Raw genomic sequence first — 17,827 nt, forward strand, 5'->3', positions numbered from 1 at the left:
TATTAACCTTAAATATCAGCTATTTATTTTGCCTGCACACCAGGGACTCAGATGGTGATTTATTTTCTGTCCCTTTTTTAAAGTTTATGAAAATTTGTTAAACCCCTTCCATGCCTTGGACGTAATGGTTATGTCCCAGGCTGTGGCACTCCAGTGCCAAAGACGTAACGGTTATGTCCAAGGCCCACTATTTGAAATCCTTTGATGCAAACAGCAGCAGGATTTCCTTTTTAGGTTTTGCCTGGCGAAAAGATGCGCTCTGCGCATCTTTTTCGCGCAGGCGAAATCCTGATGAGTTCTGTAGTGTGGCTTTGGGTCGGCCCTCGTCATTCATTGGCTGGCTCCATAAATGGAGCCTAGCCATTGGACGAGGGGCCTGTCCGTCAATGCCGGACCAGATTCGGGGGCGTTCCCGACATTCTTTGGCTTTTGCCGACGTCACGCGACGTCAGCCGAAAGCCGGGAACGCCCCCGAATCTGGTCCGGCATTGCCGGCACCTGATATTCGAGTATATTTGTCCGATGGCAGGTGCCCACCCTGCCAGGGACCTTGCCGCTGTTGTGGTACCCCGAGCGAGTGCCCACCTCGCTTAATATTTAGATTTAAGGCCGGTGCCCACCCGGCATTGCTCCGTGTATTCACCGCCGCGGCCCCGAGTGAGAGGAGGAAGCAGCGCCCGCCTTCAAGCCCGGGCCGCGCTGGGATTGGCCCAGCCGGCCGAGCCCCCTTCCGCGTCATCGCAGGAGGAGGAGGAGAGAGCCGGAAGGAGGAAGCAGCCTGCATCGATCGTCCCGAGGCTCCCGAGCACAGGAGGAGCCCCGGGGAAAGAGAACGTCCCTCCGCGGCCCCGGAGGGTCCCGAGGAGCGGGAGCTCTCCTCCAACAGCCGCCGGACCCGGTGAGTGCCTGCAAGGGGAGAGGGGCGTCGGGACACATTGTCGGTGTCCGCCCCTCCCCCCGTAGCCTACTCTGGTAGTTAGGTTAAACCAAAGATTTTTGATGCAGTCCATTCTTGAAGTAGTTGTCAGGGTTAAGTTGGAGTTGGCGGGAACCTTCCCACGGTGGGGACAGTGCGCTCTCTGGGTGAGTTTTGAAAGATTTTTGATGCAGTCCATTCTTGAAGTAGTTGTCAGGGTTGAGTTGGCGGGAACCTTCCCACGGTGGGGACTTCGAGTCTAGAATGGCTGAGTCACCATCTCTTTCTAGGCACAAGGCTTCTAGCCGCTTTCTGCCGCTAGGAGGCCATAGTGTCCCGTGGAGACTAGTGAATATTTAACGGAAACGCTGTGCAGCGACGGGGTAAGTGTGAATTTAGTTCCTGCGTTCCACTCAGGTAATACCACACACGAGCAATATTCATGCACCAGCAGCTCATCTGTGCACAAGTGCGCCTTGGTTCGCACTCTAAGCGCTACTGCCTTCCAGGATGTGACTTGTGAGAGCTCGAGAAGGGGCCACATTAATCTTATGTAATTATTTTCACGAAACTGCAAACATATCTCTTATCGATTATTTAGTGTTGAGTGCAGATGCAGAGTGCAGAGTGCATTTGCTTGCAGTGCTGTGTCTGGTCGTGCTTCTTGCTTGCAATTAAGACCACTGGAGTAGGGTTGTGCAGGTCGCACATCACATCGAGAACTATGTGCGGTCTATTGGTGCTCTCCTTAGTGCCCCCCCCCCCCCCCGATCTCTATGTTGTAGTATTGGCTTGTGGACACAGCTGTGTTATCTTCTGATAGTAAATGTCCATTTAGTCCCTGAATATTTCAAATTCATTTCTGTTGAATGCGGATCCATTGTCTTTCTTGGTGATTTTGAGAATGATGCATGTAGGGAAGCCATTCTGTAGTACCAGGATCATCTTGTTTACACTGATGTTTGGGCTCGCAGTGTGGTGGTGCTTGCAGTGTGTGTGGGAAGGGCGCAGTGTGGGTGTGTGTTGGGGGCTCTCTGTAGGTGTTTGTGGGTGTCATTTGCAAAAGATAAAGCTAGTGCCATTGCAAATAACAATGCCATTTAGTTATGTTAAAAAAAAGGTCAAGAGCTTTGCCAACAGCTCAAACTTTAACAAAGGCAAAACCATTGCATTGTAAATGCTTGTTTAGGTTGAGCCTGGGCAGCGCATGCGCTACTGCGAGGCATAAAGTAGTAAAGTAAGGCTTTGAAGCCCTGACCACTGCCTGCCCATATTTTTAATTGGCTTGTGTCATTGTCCTTTGTATACACTGGCTTCTGTGTCATTATTAGGCTTGTTAGACCCTCCGTGGTACTATCCTGTCTGCAATTGTTACCACCCATAACGACTGGACTTTTACTGGTGCTCTTTCATGGTCTGCTTTAAAAGTTGGTGAGCACTATTTTATTTAAAGCTCTTCTCCTACATCACCAACTGCCTTGCAGCACGCCACCCGCTTTTATTTAAATTTTTACTAATGGCGGTCCGCTGTAGCTATAGCGGGAGTGTAAAGTTTTTTAATTTTAGTAGTTCAGTCCGCATTCAGCGGCTACGCTTAATTATTTATTTGGTTTTCTAGTGCCCATGCAGCGGTTTCACATTGAGGCTGTCTCCCTTTCTTTACACAAAACGCGTCTAAAGAAAGGTACGCAGCAGACATCAAAGTGAAAGCGCGGCATGGGCGCATTTACCCCCCCCCCCCCAAAAAAACTTGACAAACAGATGCTTTTTTTGTCAAAGCTAACATGCCGCAGTATCATTTTAATGTCAGACACGCACCTTTCTTTAAACCCCGCTTGTCTAAAGAAAGGGGCATAGCCTTCATGAATGTGAAAGCGCTGCATGGGGCCTACTAAAAAAATATGTACATATTTGCAATGCAATAAGACTTGTATTTGTGAGAGATTAAGCTATTGCATTGCCAAAAGCTTAAACTCTCGTTAATGAAAGGCCTATTGCATTGCAAATGCTTGTTTTTCTTCAGCCTTGGGAGCTGGAGAAGAGCTTCCCCAGCTGCACGAGGCATTTATTTCCCCTCAGTGTAGTGACGATTGGCATTCATAGGGAATGGGGGCAGAAAGCCCACTAGGCACCAGGGATCTTTTTTTTTAAATAGTAAAAAAGGGGTGGGGGCTGTCCACAATGGGCATGCCAATGCCCCCCAACACAAAAGGGACAGTCTTTTTGCCCCTCCCGTGAGGTGGATGGGGGTTATTACCCCTGATCCGCCCCCCCCCCCCTGTTTGGCCATACTGACCCCCCCACCCCAACACTAGGGATTTTTTTTTCCGATCTAAAAGAGGGGTGTGGGCTCCCCAGAATGGGAATGCTGATCTCCCCACCCCCAAAACATAAGGGACAGTCTTTCTGCGTTCCCCCCCCCCACCCCCCACAGGGTGGGCAAAAAGCCCACTAGACACCAGGGATTTTATTTTTATTAGAAAAGACGGATGGGACCTGCCCACGATTGGCAAGGCCATGCCGCCACACACAATTATAAAAACAGTAGTATTTTTGCCCCCCAATGGTGCAGATGAGGGTAATAGCCCCGATCTGCCCTGCTGGGGAGGCAGAAAGCCCACTGGGCACCAGGGATTTCTTGTTTTTTAATATGTAAAGTTGTGGGCTGCCAAAGCCCTCACCCCAAACAAAAAATGAAGAGTATGTCTGCCCATCCATGGGGGCAGATGGTGGTTATTCCCTTGATCTGCCCCCATGGAAGCAAAAAGCCCACAAGACACCAGGGATTTTTTTTTAAAAATAAAAAATGGGTGTGGGTTGCCCATCATGAGTGATGCCAATGCCCCCCTTTCTGCCCCCCCCCCCCCAGGGAGGAAGATGGTTGCAATAGCTACCTATCTGCCCCTGGGGGGCCAGAAAGCCCCCTAGGCACCGGTAATATGTTTATGAGCATGTCAGGGTGCGACCCCTTAGGCAAGGGTTGCTCCCCCTTTTTTTTTTAGCTCCCTTTGGGACAGATCAGCAATATTTTTAGGCTCATCTGCCTGCAAGGGGGCTGAAAACCACTAGACACCAGTGTGTGTGTGTGTGAGTGAGTGAGTGTGTGAGTGTGTGAGTGTGTGAGTGAGTGAGTGAGTGAGTGAGTGAGTGAGTGAGTGAGTGAGTGAGTGAGTGAGTGAGTGAGTGAGTGAGTGAGTGAGTGAGTGAGTGAGTGAGTGAGTGAGTGAGTGAGTGAGTGAGTGAGTGAGTGAGTGAGTGAGTGAGTGAGAGAGAGAGAGAGAGAGAGAGAACTGGAGTTTGGCTGACGGTCTGTGTGTACTGGTGTTTGGCTGGCAGTGTGAACCTGCATTTTGCTGGCAGTGAATGTGGACTTGCGCTTAGCTGGCAGTGTGTGTGGACTAGTGTTTGGCTGGCAGTGTGCGTGTACTGTTGCTTGGCTAGCAGTCTACATGGATGGAACATGTCTGGCGGTGTGTGTGGACTGACGCTTGGCTGGCGAGGTGTGTGGATGGCGTTTGACTGGCTGTGTACATGGATGGTGCTTGGCTGGAGGGGTGCATGGCTGAGCTAGGGCCCAAAATCCACAGATAGGCATATTGCGAAAAAGAGTCACTTCATTTGAAAAATGTGATGCACCCACGTTGCGTTTTGGGCAGTTTCCTATCACACACACTAGGCTACCCATATAAGTCTGGTATCTATTGTATCTTGAGACATTTGGTGAAACACAGAATAGTAGAAGAAGTGTTCTTACTATTGGTCTTTCAATGCATTTCTGCCTTCCAAATGTAAGAAAGGATGTAAAAAATGTCATTTTGAACAATACCCTGTAATTCACAGGGTACTCCCGAATTCAGAGATGCACATATAACCACTGCTTCTAAACTCCATATCTTGTTTCAATTGCAGAAATACATAGTTTTCCTTGATACCGATTTTTCAATCTTTATATTTTACCAAATTAATTACCGTATACCCTGTACACAATGAAAAAACATTGCAAGGTGCAACTCTGTTATTGGCTCTGGGTATCTCAGATTCTTGGTAAACCTACAAGCCTCATATAACCCCGCAACCAGAAGTGTCCTGCAGACTTAATGATATATAGCTTTCAAGAATCTACCATAGAAGTTGCAGGTGAAAATGTAGGCACAAATGGCTGTTTTTTCAACTAAATGTCAATATTCTTTTATTTTAAGTAATACTTTCCATTGGAAAAACTTGAAGGATCTACACAAATCACTCCTTGATGAATTCAGAATGTTGTCAACTTTTCAGAAATGTATACCTTTCTGGGATCCATTATTGGTTTCACACCCATTTTTACTACTAAATGGAAGGAGGTTTAAAGCACAAAAATAGGTAAAATAGGCTACGTCCCAGGAAAATGCCAAACAAGTGTAGAAAATGTTGGTTATCTGACAAAAGTCGACATGTTCCTGAAAGCTGAGAAGATGTTGATTTTAGCACCACAAACCTCTCGTTGATACCATTTGCCGGGAAGAAACCATATGCTTTTTTCTGCATCACTTTTAACCCAGTCCCCCCCCGCCCCCTCCCAAAAACTAATTTATCTGAATTTTGCCTAATTCCTCAGTTTCCTCGAGGGGAATCCACAAACCCCTAGTACCTTTAGAATCCTCAAGATGTTGGAAGAAAAAAAACAAATTTGACGTGGATAACTCAGGTGGACAAACCGTTATGGGGGCCTAAGCGCAAACTACCCCAAATAGACAAAAAAAAGGGCAAGGCACAGTGGGCAGTTTCTGAGGGGGTGCAGTGAGGCCTGGCAGCGAAGGGGTTAAGTGATATTGTAACATTGTAGCTGCACGTAATACAAGTACTTGGTTAGGTGGCGACTGCTTCTTGTCTTCATTACTTATAATTAAAAGGATAGTAAAATTCATCACAATAACAAAGGCTTGTTATTTAAAAACATGCCTAGTAGAATTGCTACATATGTGCATTTTATTTAATGTAGAAGTTTTTATTGGAAGCATAGGGCAGTCACATTTAGGTGCCTCCATGTTTTCTTTTTTTTGTTTACTCCTGTGGCATATGCTTGCAATAATAAAAGAAGAAAAAAAATCTAATTATCACACCTACTTGACAAGGTCAGACATATTTCCAAGTGCTTGTTTTTTTATTTCCACTGATAGCAGTTGTCTGTGTATTTCTGTCTTTGCACTCCAATGCTGAAGTCACACCAGTTGCAGTGACCAAGGGAAGATTAGGTGTGCACTCGCTTCCTCAGATCGGCCGGCCTTTAACACGCAACCTTATTCGTGTCATAAAACATGCAAGAGGAACAGGTGCACTTTTGGCATAGAATAACAAAAGGCCTAGCCCTAGGTCATATCCATATTTTATTAAGCTTGCCAGTGGGCATGCAGTGGCTACTATACCTCAATAAAGGGGATGGGGGGGGGTTGAGGTGGTTTGCCTCTGATGGTCCTTGGTCTGTCCTATCTCTTAGCAAACATGGCCAAGAACATTCCTTCAGCACTTGACTCAGTGGTAAGAAGGAAAAGCAGTCACAGGGTTTGCATGGCAGTAGTGAGGGGTGCTCATGCTCAGAACTCAACACATTTGGCTGTATAATAACTAATAATACAACCCAGTACTTGAAGTTCAAGAAGAAAAGTACATTTAATGCACTCTAGAACCTAATAATAAACTAAGAAATGCACACAATGTAATTTAGTGTCCTGGTGTTTAGAGTGGGTTAGCACCTGCTCCCATTACTGACCCGGTGGCCTCCCCCACAATGATCCACCTGTTCCCACACCATGTCAGGTACTTTGCAGGATACGTGTTAGACTTGGCATCCTTGGCGTGACTTCCCCTGACTTTTTGTCTTCTGACCTGCTGTTTTGCTTACTTCATTTTTGCTGGATTTAGAATTCTAGGCACTTTACCACTGCCAACCAGTGCTAAAGTGCGTATTCTCTACATTCAAAACATACTAGCATTGGCTTACCCACAATTTACATATTTATTATACATTTAAGTCCCTAGTAAGGTGCAATATATGTGCCCAAGGCCAGCAAATGAAATGCTATTAATGGGCCTGCAGCACTGATTGTGCCACCTACTCCAGTATCCCTTAAATATGACTTAGGCCTGCAAATGCAGAGCCTGTCGGTGCTGTTTTAAACAGCATTTCAACCTAGCAAATTAACCTACTTGCCAGACCCAAACCTACCCTTTATTACATATAAAAGTAGGCCTTAGGCATCCCCTGGGAATGGTGCAGTATTTTTGAGTTTTACATATCCTAGTAGTGAAAACCTGCTAAATTAATTTTTCACAACTGCAAAGCCTATGCCTCCCATAGGATAACATTGTGAGTGCCTTAAACATATTTTAAGTGTAATTTCCAATTAAGAAAAAAGACAGATTTGGAATTTGGAGTCTCTGGGCTCACAATTTAAAATCACAACTGATGGTGGAGTCAGATTTTAAATTGTAAGTCTGAAAATGCCACTTTAAGAATGTTTCAAAAATAACAAGTGATGGACAGAAGAATGTCATACATTCACCCCAGTACAGAGATCCGGGCCTAAATCCATTATTTTTTTGCTCCCCATGCCATTCCAGTTTGAACTCAGACATATGGAAATCAGTCTTGACCCTGCGCCCAATGGGAACAGTCCAGCTTAAACTGCCAGGCATGGTCCTCCCTGGACTGGAAACAAGTATCCTAGGACCGGTTTCAGGGTTTCACCCCTCATCAGCCAGGATAGCTGGACTCAAGTGGCATGGAGAGAATGAGACTCACATCTGGGCATACCTGGCCCACTCGGGTGACAAATGCAAAAAGAACAATTGGTGTACAGAATGCAGAACAATGTCATACATTCACCTCAGTACAGAGATCTGGGTCTAAATCCATATTTTTTGCTCCCCATACCATTCCAGGTTAAACCCAGCCATATGCAAATCAGTCTTGACCCTACGCCCAGTGGGAACAGTCCGTCCTGAACTTTGGCACAAAAAGCAGCATACCCCTATGTAGTAAATCTAGAGTCAGGGCAGGAAAGGCAAGGACCGTGTGATGTTCAAAGGCCTCTTTGATGCCCCCCCACTTCAAAGGCAGATTTGGGTAGAAGTACTGGACCCCTGGCACCACCAAATCAGAAATCTACAGGAGCCTAGGGACATTCTGCCTGGAAGAAGAGCTGCTGTGCTGTAGGGGGGGGGGGGCTGTCACTTTGCTAACTACATTGCTGTGTTGGCCTGCGGATTGATGTGCTGTAGGAGGGACTGCCACGTTGCTACCTGCTCTGCTGCGTTGGCCTGCTGCTTCTTGCCTGGGAGTGAGAAGGACTGGCCATGTTCTCTACATCTTTGAACCCAAGATTTTCCAGGGGCTTGTTGGCTTGCCTCCTGTTCGGCATCTCAGAGCCACAAAAGACTTTTTGCAACGCTGCTGGACTCTGCCATCTTTGAGTGCCACCCTGGCCTAAGGTACCGCCCCCAGCCAGTCCTGGGCCTCAAAAGTGTGTTCTGCAGCTGTATACTTCGAAAATAGACATACTGTCCATCAGAAACAGACTTCTAAGCACTGTTTTTGGATTTTTCTTTTTTTTTATTCATATCTCGAGTTCTACTTATTGGATTTTTATCGTTTGGTATTGTTTTACTCTGATAACTATACTTTAGTTTTCTAAACTGGTGTGGAGTCTTTGTGGCGTTTTCATTGTGTTACTGTAATTTAATTTAAGTGTTGCACAAATACTTTACACACTGTCTCAAGTTAAGCCGGACTGCTCTGTGACAAGCTACAAGAGGGTGAACAAAGGTTAATTTAGGGGGTGTATGTGACTCACACTGACTACGATTGTGACTCCTGCTTGGACAGGATGTATATTCTGCCAACCAGAAAAGTACATTTCTAGCAATTAGGCTCAGATGCAGATTACCCTCTACTCTACTGTAAGTGCATAGTTTAAGACAATTCTTGATTGGCTTTTAAGAGTCTTTCTAAGTCTGATCAGCGTCAGTGCTCTTTCAGAGGTCGCCCGGTTCCTATGTGGCTTACTCGATCACCTGCTTCTGAAGAGAATACGCCAACAGTCTTGCTTGGCCTCCTCAGCGATAACATAGGGAGATGCAGATGGGAACAGCAGCACATATGAAAGCTGGATCCCTTTTACAGCTGGTCAGGTGGGTGTTCATTTCAGCACTGTTTGGTTACAGATTGGTACGACCTAGCACGGCCAAACTTTAGCAGAGGTGTAGGACTCGCACAGGCCCCTCAGGGCCAATGTTGGGCCATGGTTTCAGGCACGCAGAGGTCATTGTTGCACAGCAGCTCTAAGTTGTGCTGTGACAACTGCACGCGCAGCAGCTAGGACAGCACTATGGAGTTACAAATCAAAGGAGCAGCTTGAGACATGCCTCAATTTTTGCAGCTTAGGTGACGCCACAGAGCCAGTTAACACATGATTTTATACATGAATTTCACACCACGCCATTATGAATAGATTGCTTGTTCCTCACCCAGCTTTATTGGGTGTGAGAGAACCAAATAAATGTTTCCATAAGACTTTAGCTGCTGCAGTAGTTAAGTCTCATTCCACATTTGTTTAATGTAACAGGAGGAAACATGCAATGCTTCTTTCTGCCTGGTCGAAAAAAGCCTTACTGTTACATCATCTTATGCCCCTAAGCCGCTCCCTCACTCCCCACTGCACACACAGGCATAGCTGGAAGACTGGAAGTATTTTAAGGCACACATCTTTTCAGAGATTGTAGAAGTCTAGTCAGAGAAAGTCAATGGTCCCAGGACCCCATGAACAACACTTTGGGGTCACGGCTCACCTAATCAGAGGCCACCAACAGAGGCCAGCCCAGTTCCAGTTGCAACTAGTCAGTGGGCACTTTAGGAAAATGCCAATTGCAACCTGATGTGTTCCTGTAGCTACAGATGAGGTCAGCTAACTGACCTCAGGAGTCCACTTCTTTTGTTCCGGGTAAAAGTGCGAGAAGCTACAGCCCTTCAGGTTTATTCACGTCTCCAACAGTAGGTGCAGTCCTACTGTTCTTCCTCAGGTCCAGAAAGTTTCTGTGAAGCATGCTTTAAAAGTACCACATTTATGGTGGACACTGGCTAGTGGTTGGGAGCGACTAATGGTTCCTCCCTAAGCAATGGGATTCAAGTTCCCAGGGGCAAACCTACCCACTTTTAAAGCTGTTCCTATTTGCCTTACTGCAAACAATCCCACGGTGTACCTTAATCCTAAGATCTAAAATGGGGTAAACTCTTTAGCCCTTGTCCCAAGCTTTGCCAAAGGAAATGAGTAGCCTCCTCCTTTACGGAAACTTAAAACTGTTTCTGGGAGTAACTGCTTTTTCATTGGGTTTGGAGCCAGCCTGGCTGGGGGAGCACAGGTTCAGCCTCCCCAAGCTTGACCTTATATTTACTTGTAAAAGAGGAGGGCCTTTATCTGATTAATGAAGTTCCTGGATCTACCCTAACTGGCATTTCTGCAAGGGGAAGAAAACACCTCCCAACACCTCATTACGGGCAAGGACTGACATGTAAGTGGCTAGCAAGCTAATGCAGTATAGCTCTCAGGAGTTTCAGGCAAGGTAAAGATAACTTTATACATGTTTATTTCCCTAAATATTTATTAAAAATTCAACTTCACCAGCTTACTGGATTTTTATTAAATATTACACATAGTAGTAGGACTCTTTTTCTAGCTTGTCCCAACCCCAAGAAGTGTTAGTATTCCTCATAGGACAGCCAAAGCATTCCGCATAGTAAACAATTTTTGGGGTCTTGTGACTGTAGGGACATTGTAAAGTTACATTTCTACATGTTTCATGTTTAAAAACTATGTATCCTATCTTGCGAACTACAATTCCTACGCAGGGGCAACTTATTAATATTTACAAAGAAGGGAATTTTTTCTGTCAAATGGGCTATTTTGACAGGTTGGGCTACAGTTTTGAACTGCAGCACTCAACCTACAATGATAAGCCTGAAGCTATGTTTTCCTGTGTCACACTAGTGGATGTCACTATAAGTCCTGCAGTCTAAACTTGGCATTTAACTTTCCATTCTGTAAGTGCAGTTTCTTCCAGGAGAGTTAAACATGCCAATCATGGATCAGCCAATTTTTACATGTCTTATTAGCAGAGCACACACTGGGCACTGAACATTCATGTGCAGAGTCTAAAAACCAGTAATACAATTCAGCTGAAAAATGGCAGAAACAACACAAAAAGGAATTTTCACACAAATGCACTGAGGAACCTTAATACAACAATGTACTTTTATACAAAAGGAAAAAAGGGAAACGAGGTGTCAGATGGATGCGTTTGCGCAATTGCTACTAAATGGACTGGCATCTGAGCCAGACAGAAATAAAGATGCAAATCTGTCATTGGCATGAAATAAGAGGATGAGAAGAACTGCATGTGATATTCACCTAATGATACATAGGGAACTTCACTGTTGACTTTGCATGGTAGTGAGCCTGTAAAACATGGCTCTTGAAAACCTCATTTGTCCAACGTTCAGAAGGAGATTAAAGAGAAATAAGAACATTCACTTTGTTTCTGAGAGCTTGGTTTGTGTATATTTTGTACAAAGTGAAAGGGGGATTAAGCACAACAACAAGATGCCCAATTGGATTCTGATAAAAATGCTTGCTTCGCCAAAGAGTTCAATATAGTTCAGGGACCATCATCCTCTAATAGCTTTCTTAGCTAACACACCCCCGGCAATATTTAATGTGGTGCAAGAAATAAAGTTAATAGTATAAAAAAGTCAAACATATTAATAAATTCTTACTTTGGCCCAATTTAGTCTTTTCATGTTGTGCTTAGGCTTAAATTCTTTTTTGGGCTTCAAGCCAAATGGAAGAGGATGTACTGGTGGAGATCGCTGTCCCATCAGGAAACCTGGCTGAGGAGGTGGTGCAGGAGCTCCAAACATATGAGGGCCAGGTGGTGGTGGAGGTGGTGGTGGTGGGGGAGGCGGCACCCCCCCCAAACCGGGTAATAGTGGGGGAGGTGGAGCAGCAGGCATTTGGACTACAGGATTGCCTTGATTTGGTGATCCAGAGACTACATTAGCACCAAACTGAAAGCAAATGAAAGCATGAATTAGAACTCTGTGGCATTGCCTTAAAAACGTTCACCAAAAACACAGATTGTGTGACTGTACCACTTAAAGTGCAAACATTCTTTAAAAATAAGTAAAACAACAAGTTAAAACAAATACAAGTTATATTAAGGAGCTTAATCAACACTGATCCCTACAGAACACAAAAGGCATGAGAAAGCTGGCAAAGGTGAACATCAACTTGGCACAAAAAGAATGAGCTTTCCACACAGCCCAAGATATCTGTCCCCTTTACATGTAGAGCTTACAATTTGAATCCCCTTTCTCCTCTGACTCGGAGTGATGTTGGGCAGCTCTGTATCCAATATTCAGCCTACTTTGTCTTTTCTGCCACCAGTCTTTGCCAGAGATCCTAACGGGCCACTTCCATTGGTCCAGGACTAGAGTGGCACGACTTGTGAGGGGGTGGACAGGACTCAAGGCTGGAAGAGTACTGGTTGTAGAGTCTTTTCGGTCCCTGAGGCTCTGATTTAGGAGACGGCCAACTAGCCCTTGGGAGTCACTCTGGCGGCCCTGGGTTCAAAATACAGGTTCAGTCCTTCACTCAGGAAGCAGAGTTGCAGTTATTCCTAGCAGCACAGCAGCCCTGAGTCTTCTTCAGGTCCAGAGGTGCACTAAAGAGCTGGGTCTGAGGTTCCAGTATTTATACCTGGTACCAGCTTGAAGTAGGAGAAGGTTCTGGAGGTTTCCACCCTAGAGGTGTTTGGAATTTCCTGCCTCCCTACCCTGGCCCCAAATTGTCTGGGGGTCACAACAGATTAGTGACAACCCCTTTGTGAGTGTGCTCAGGCAGAGCTTTTGTGAGGAGCAAGTCTGGCAGATGACACTTTTGCCCCTGATCAAGTCAGAGATGGCTCATCCTGCCAACACCTTTGCTCCATCCTGTCTGGGAACAATACGCAAAGACCAAATTCTAGCTACACCTAGTCATGTGACTCAGGAAACAGGCTGAAGGCACCCAATGGTCAGGACAAGGAAATGGCAACTTTCTAAAAGTTGCATTTTCAAAATATTGACTTCTAATCCGACTTAGCCTAGAAGATTGGCTTTAAATTACAATTCTTAGGCACCAAACATCATTCCTGCCAGCTCCCAACTGCAAGTTATCACTTATTAAATGCAATAAGTTAACTAAATTGTATCCTATGGCAGAGGCAGTCCTTGCAGTAGTGAAAAGCAAATTTAAGAGTTTTTCACAACCAGGACATGTAAAACTTAAACGTACATGTCCAACCTTTTAAATACAATGCCCCCTGTCCTATGGGCTTTTGAGGGGCCTACCCTAGAGGTGACTTGCATGTCTAAAAAGGAAGGTTTAGGCCTGGCAAAAGGTTTATTTTACCAGGTCGATATGGCAGTTTAAAACTGCACACCCAGGCTGCAATGGCAGGACTGACGTGTTTAGAGTTACTTAAGTGGGTGGCACAATGAGTTCTGCAGGCCCACTAATAGCATTTAATTTACAGGCCGGGAGTACATGTAGTACCACTACACTAGATATTAATAAGTTAATTAAGTATGCCAATTGGGTGTACACCAATGTTATGTTTAAAGGAGAGAGCAGCACTGGTTAGAATGTGGTAAAGTGCACAGAGTTCTAAAAGCCAAAAAAAACTGGTTCAGACAACAGGACGGTGAAGGTAAAAAGTTTGAGGATGACCCTACAGAAAGGGCCAAGTCTAACAAAGGTGGTGATATTTAGTTTTTTTTTTTTAGATATCAGATTAAGTGTATTTGGTGTGTTTCTGCACTAAATGGAGAAAAAAATGAATCAGCCAGTAATTGATATATACGGGTGCCTGTGCCCAATTCATCCCCAGTGTTAGTAGGCAGAATGGAGAAGAAACACCAGATATTTAAACCAGCAATTGATATTCTTGATCCAGGATTACAAAGTAGAGAAAACAGATTGATGAAGTAGGGATGTGGAGCCAAGTGTCGTCACACTAAGTCATTTTGTTAAAAAATACATTAATAATTTGTTACAATGCTCATCTTGGTGAAGCATCAGTTTGTGAGGAAAAACTGGAGTTTATTTCCTTCATAAAAAGTAGATAGTATAGTAATCGTTTTATGAAAGATACACTGGTCAAAAACCTTCAGTGAGGTGCTGGTGCTAAGGCCATTCTCCACACTAAGCATGCTAACAAAATCAACAGTCATTTTTGAAGATGAACATTATGAATTTACTGATGCGTCCAGGTCCGTAAGTGTTAATTTTGAGGAATTTCTTTGCTCAGGATACCATCTCAGTTTGTTTAGAGTCCCAAATGTCTATGGTAGCACAAGATCATAAACTAATATCCAATGTTTGTGGTTAGAGAAGCTACTGGTACATCTAGCCTGCCTACCCACACAAATTCATTTGAACCTTTTAAAGCAGTGATTGTTAATGTTTTGACAATTGGGGACCCTCCACTTAATCATTACTTAGGACCTGGGTACCCCCACTGAATTCCTATCATTTTAATTTCACTATTAAAGATACAAAACAGTATAAAAAACATAAAAATGTAGCCATACCATTCAATCCATTACACAAGCAATATTAAACATTCTCAAAGTTTAAAACATATGGGTCATTACATTCAACATAAAACGAGAAGGTCATCACAGCACATTCTAATGGAACACTGCAAATACTTAGAGAAAGGGGATAACTAAGATCACATGGACATGGTGGCTAAGATCAAAAGGGCAAGGTAAAAGAAGAACAACTATAAAGTGAACAATACCGAGTCTTAATTGTGTCAACAAATTTCTTTGATGGATGTTTGGAACCCACACAAGATAAGGTTCTATCCAAGGGTTTGTAGTTATTAACATATAATTTCTCACTATGGGCTTCAAAGAATCAACTTGTTCTCTGTTAGTTCGACACATCACTAAAAAAAGTGAGACTTTATGATATTCTTACAGGAGAGGGATAGATCGTCTGAATTATAAAACAATTCTGGCATGTTCAGACTTACACCAAGTTTCTCTATAGAAGCTAACCACTGATCCTTCCTTATGTCATTGAGTCTAATTAAATCTTTCAGTAACATTCGAGTAAAATTATTTTAACTTTTTTTCCAAACACACAATCATAACTATTTAATCTATCCCTAATTCAGAATGACACAAGAAAGTGGATGGCTTTGGGAACAACCAACAATCTTTTCTGAAACCAGTTCTCAACTTTCTGAATATCATAATGCAGCATTCCACAAAGCCCTGCACTGTAGGTTACAACTGAAAGGCACTTTGACTTGTTGACCCATCAGCATTTTTAATAGGTTTTCTAGCCATCTTTGTAGCAAAGTTAAACAATGCCTCTACGCTTCTCCCAAACATGGCTGCTCTAGTGCAAGTCCAACTACAAATATCATCAAATAGGTTCCCCAAACAAGGAAAAGTGGGAACTGGCAAAATCTCACATTTGAATAACATAAGACCTGTGTATGTACTTATTCGGCCCCAAAACGATAATATGGCTCTTGGACTGATTAATTTTGAGATTGAGGTCTGCCATAAAATATTTAAAATGTACTCAAAACGCTGCAATCCAAGCTGGGTCTGAGCCATGACAACAAGGTCATCCACTTAGAGTAAGGCTGGTATTGGAGTGGTGCACGCACACAGTACATCAATCATATTATATTTAAATATTAGTTGGCTAGAAAAATATCTGATTAATTTTACCATTGATGTACTGTGTGTGTTCACCTCTCCAATACCAAACCCTGAAGGAATGTCCACGCAGTGGCACTAAGGCCAAGGGGATAGTAGAGGGGACAATGGACAACTCGGCTGGGTGCCCCGCTACACCAGAACATGGTTCTGAGATCATCAATCTGGCCCGGGCTATCGTTTGGTTACATAATAGTTTTGTTCACTTGACAAAAGGCAACCCAAAGCCCATACCTAGGAGTGTGGCACACAAAAACACCCGTCGGAGTATATCAAAAGCCTTCCAAATATCCACTGATAAAACAAGGGAGTCCAGAGACAGCCGTTTTCGCTGATCCATACTATGAAGCACTTGACGTATATTAAGTTGCTACAGGTCGGTATAAAGCCTGTCTGGTCAGGATGCACCCAGGCACACAGGTGCGTCAAGATCTGGTTCAGCAGCACCCTACTCAGGATTTAATAATGAGTATTAACCCTCAAAAGAGGGCGATACGAGTCAAAGAAAAACAGATCTTTATCCTTCTTGGGCAGCGACACAACATGGCCTCACGCAGAGACAGCAGGAGAACTCCCCAACGCTGAGATTAATTTAACATGTCCACCATCTTACTGACAAGATGAGCAGCTTATATAGCAAAGCATTATATTGGGATCCCATTCCAACTGGGTACCTTTCCTCTTGCCACTTCTTTGACTGCACCCCGCACATCCTGTACAGTAATATCGGCATCTAATTGTACTGCCACTGCAGTGTCCAATACAGGGAGTGGTCCGCAATGTAACTTAAAACATCCTCCTCATTAACCTCAACACTTGCAGAATCCAGGTCTAGATTATAATGGATGAACGCAGTATTAATTTCCTCCTGAGTAAATACGTCTCGCCCGGTCGCATCACGGATCTAAAACACAAGGTTTGAGCAATCAAATATTACAACAAGGCCAGGACAATCCAGACCCTGCAGTAATTTGAGTATTTTCAGATTTCCCATCATTCCTCTTATCCTGATGAGACCCCTGTATTAAATTGAAGGTGGAAACGTCGTTGAGATGCTAAACAAACAATATTTTGACATTGTCCTAATAGTTGTAATTATTTTGCTAAAAAAAAGCACACATACGAAAAGCTTTTTGTTTCTTCAAATCCACTTGTCTTTTGGCACTTTGAGCTAGAGCCCAGGCCTTGCTGTAATGAGAACCACCGTGAGTAATAAGTTGTTAATGGCCCAGGTTTCCATGGGTTTAAGGGCGGCTCTTGCACTTTAAGTGGTACTTATGTATTTTCTGGCCTGGCTCACCCACCACTACAATGCATCCTCAGTATAACCAATAAATGCTGATGACTTAATATTTGGCTTCATTGGTACGTAACATTCAATTTGTTTTGTGAAAGATTTACCTATAACTCTGTATATGCTAGCTGTTCTCCACACGGGAGAGATAAAATATGGGATGAAGTTGCTGCTGTGTCAGACTTTCAAAGGATACTCTTTAATAGCTGCACAGGAACAGAGATGCTTGCTCCCGAATCCACCCAAGGGCAGTAGACTAGAGCTCATATGCCACGAGACTCCAATCCACTACCCCAGAGGGAAGGGGGAAATTGGATAAAATAATAAACAACAAGAAGAGATTCCCTTGGATGGTTCCTCTCGTCAGTCCGACCTGCAGACCGTTACTGGCTTGAACCCCGAAGGGAAAAATCACAGTTAGCCTTATACTTCTACCTATCCTCTACCTTTCCCTGTTATCTGTTCTGGTTCTCACCCACCATCACTTCCAAGAGTCTTGTCCTCTCTTCTATTTCTTGTAGGCACGGACGTGGCTGAACTTCTCTTAGTTTTAATGTTCCTGTAATTCAAAATTGCATTTTTTATTATTTTCACTACACTCTCTGCTAGCTCTTATCTTCTAACTTTACTCCTCTCACTCACTTCTTGCCTGTCCTCCTGCGCCGCTATCCTAGGTGCCTTTCCTCTGCCTTTCTGGATTCTTCTGTGAACAGTAAATACAGGTACACTATTGTTATTATCTGGTCACTTCCCTAACTAAGTATTTTTCTATGTATGTTATGTATTCTAACTTACTTATTGTCTC

At 44.0% G+C, this 17,827-nt stretch overlaps 1 protein-coding gene across 1 annotated transcript in view; it reads right to left on the reverse strand.

Annotated features, from left to right (window-relative positions):
* DIAPH3 (diaphanous related formin 3) overlaps positions 1-17,827 on the reverse strand; it is a 2,176,287-nt gene that overhangs the window by 1,299,763 nt on the left and 858,697 nt on the right. The window contains exon 16 of the mRNA XM_078657410.1: positions 11,724-12,014. Coding sequence (XP_078513536.1) covers positions 11,724-12,014 — 291 coding nt within the window. The remainder of the gene's footprint in view (positions 1-11,723; positions 12,015-17,827) is intronic.

This window comes from Lissotriton helveticus, chromosome 8 (assembly GCF_964261635.1).
Source record: "Lissotriton helveticus chromosome 8, aLisHel1.1, whole genome shotgun sequence".
Taxonomy (NCBI): Eukaryota; Metazoa; Chordata; class Amphibia; order Caudata; family Salamandridae; genus Lissotriton; species Lissotriton helveticus.